Genomic DNA, 2,441 nt, shown 5'->3' with positions numbered 1-2,441 from the left:
ATTATCAAAATAAAAAATAGAAAATGTCTTTTAAATCAAGGTATTGTGATATCATTAAACTTGTAGAGATTAACTGACTTTTAACAAGGCTTTTTGCTTTTCTATAAAGTATTTACTTTTATTCTTGTTATGTGTGAAATGCGATTATTTATACTTTTTTTATTTATACTTAGCAGTATCACTATTAAGAATTATTACATGTAAGATAAAGTGTTACATCAAAATTATATAATAGAAATAAAAAAGATTAAATCTCAGGTATTTCGAGAAAATACATCACCGTCAAAATATAGAAAATCATTAAAAGTATATCAGATATTGCTGAAGAAAAATTTAACACTTGTTTAAATTGAGTTAAGTTTTTTAAGAAATGTGCAAAATTTAGTTGAAAAGGTTAGGTTTAGGAACACCCATAACTTTAAAATCAATTAAATGCAAAAAATTAATGTACGACTTGATATCACACACATAGTACATGCCCATGAGACAACGAATACATGACGTAACAGTTAGATCGTCCACAGCCATCTCCACTTCTTTGTCCGCAACAATGAATGCCTGAGATAGTCTGAAGCCATCTAAGAAAATGACCAGGCGAGGAGATTCATTTTCCTCAGTTTTGAGGACATCAGATGACTCGTAAACCTGAAACAGAGATACAGCAATGTCGCCACATATCTAAGATCAGAGATTAAACTTGAATTTTATTTAATGTACAACGTATACAGAAATTTTACATACCTTACAATAGTAGTGATAGCTTTGCATGAGCTACAGGCCTTGTTAGGAGTCAATGCATTTTCAGCTTTCATTAACAAGGAAACTTTGTCTGATTCAGTAGTTGCATTCTCCACCTTGAAAAGTTTACTGAGTTTCTCCAACAGAATATCAAGATTTTGGATAGCACTGCTTTTCCAAACTCCAAGTAAATCAAAATCATGCAGTAGCTGTGAACATAATAAAACACAAAATTTAAATCTTAAGAAGACATCCTACTCGCTTTATTGAACTGTTCGACATGTACTGAGTCATTATATATCCTGTTTTCACATACCAACTCAGAGGTCTTCAAGTAAGGAAACTGATCCAAAATAGTAAAACATCGAGCATTAAATGCCTTATTTACAATCCAATCTCTGCGTAGTTTTGTTGTTTTTGACATCAACATTTTCATGTGTTGCAGATTTGTTGTGCAGGGTTTGGTTTTTTTTTATTTTGACATAAGTGTTTCCAAGTCTGTTTTATCATTTCTGACCACATCTGAGTCAGAAGAACTATAAACATTACATCTGTTATATTATCAAAATATATATATATCTGTTGTCAGAGAATATTCTAAATTAAAATAAAATACATTATACCTAATTGATAAAGTGTCAGATGAAGAAGACAAAGCACACATCTGTACAGATGTTCTTTGAATTTTTCTTGCAGTACTAAATTTATCTGACGAGACCTTTCTCTTTAAAAAAGCTCGCCTGTTTCGAATACAATTACTCAGCATTGTCTTGATCCCTAAAAAAAATTTTAAACATTATTTTAAAAAATTTTAAAAATTATTTTAAATTAATCTATGAGAAACTTAAATTCATATATACTTGTAAATCAAAATTTCAATATTTTCACAATTTAAAAATAAATAGTTTATTACTTACATAATATGTCACAGAATTTACGTCTTTTAAAACAGGATATTCTGAGCACATGGCCATACTTAATTTAGTATAGTCATTTGAAGTGGGTTTGCCATTGGTCAAACTCAGTAGATGAGTGGCACATATGCGTACCAACTCATTAATGTGATTCAAAAGATTGCTGCATGATTTTAAACTTTCCGGTATGGGAGTGGTAATGCAATTGATGAATGTTTCTAGTTACAAAAAATTTAAGTCAATCTTTAAACAATTACTAATCAGATATAACACATATAGCAAAAAGTTAATCTCAATCATAGTAATTACTTTGGTAATCTCAGAAAGCTTTGCTTTCGACATTTCTGCAGTCACTTCTGGAAACTATATAGTAGCAATATCTGCTTTGCTATTGCTTTCATTTATAGCTATTGTCGAAGGGTTATTAATGTTTTTAGTGGCTTCACATCAGAGTAATCATCACCGATATCAGAATCCAGGATTCTCTCCTTTGACGCTTCACACAAGTCAATAACCGGTAGGTGAAGGAATTCGACCGGAGTGAAAACAATAGTCACTGTAGACTTATCTTCAATTATATCATCTTCTTCAATGTCGATAGGTTGTGGACACAATTCTAGATCGATATGATGAAAAACCAAGGTGCTGTTTTCCATTCTATTTTGTAAATCTTTGTCGGTTTTACTAGCGTTAAGCAAAGCATTTTTCAGACTAGATACATCGGATTTTCCTGATTCGAAAATCACTTTTTTCCTTCTACCGGAAAATTCACAAAAAATCACCTTTTTC

The 2,441-nt window shown here is 30.8% G+C and overlaps 1 protein-coding gene across 1 annotated transcript; it reads right to left on the bottom strand.

The window, feature by feature from the left end:
* Positions 1 to 348: 348 nt before the first annotated feature.
* Positions 349 to 1,720, bottom strand: LOC126852046 (uncharacterized). The gene is made up of 5 exons (XM_050596528.1): positions 1,656 to 1,720; positions 1,362 to 1,515; positions 1,055 to 1,274; positions 742 to 947; positions 349 to 645 (listed from the first exon to the last, which is right to left on the bottom strand). The coding sequence occupies exons 3-5, from the start codon at positions 1,172 to 1,174 to the stop codon at positions 579 to 581; spliced, it is 393 nt and encodes a 130-aa protein (XP_050452485.1). The 5' UTR covers positions 1,175 to 1,274; positions 1,362 to 1,515; positions 1,656 to 1,720; the 3' UTR covers positions 349 to 578.
* Between the last annotated feature and the right edge of the window lie 721 nt (positions 1,721 to 2,441).

The sequence above is a fragment of the Cataglyphis hispanica genome, chromosome 9 (assembly GCF_021464435.1).
Source record: "Cataglyphis hispanica isolate Lineage 1 chromosome 9, ULB_Chis1_1.0, whole genome shotgun sequence".
Classification (NCBI taxonomy): domain Eukaryota; kingdom Metazoa; phylum Arthropoda; class Insecta; order Hymenoptera; family Formicidae; genus Cataglyphis; species Cataglyphis hispanica.
This window is presented reverse-complemented; position numbering and strand designations above follow the sequence as displayed.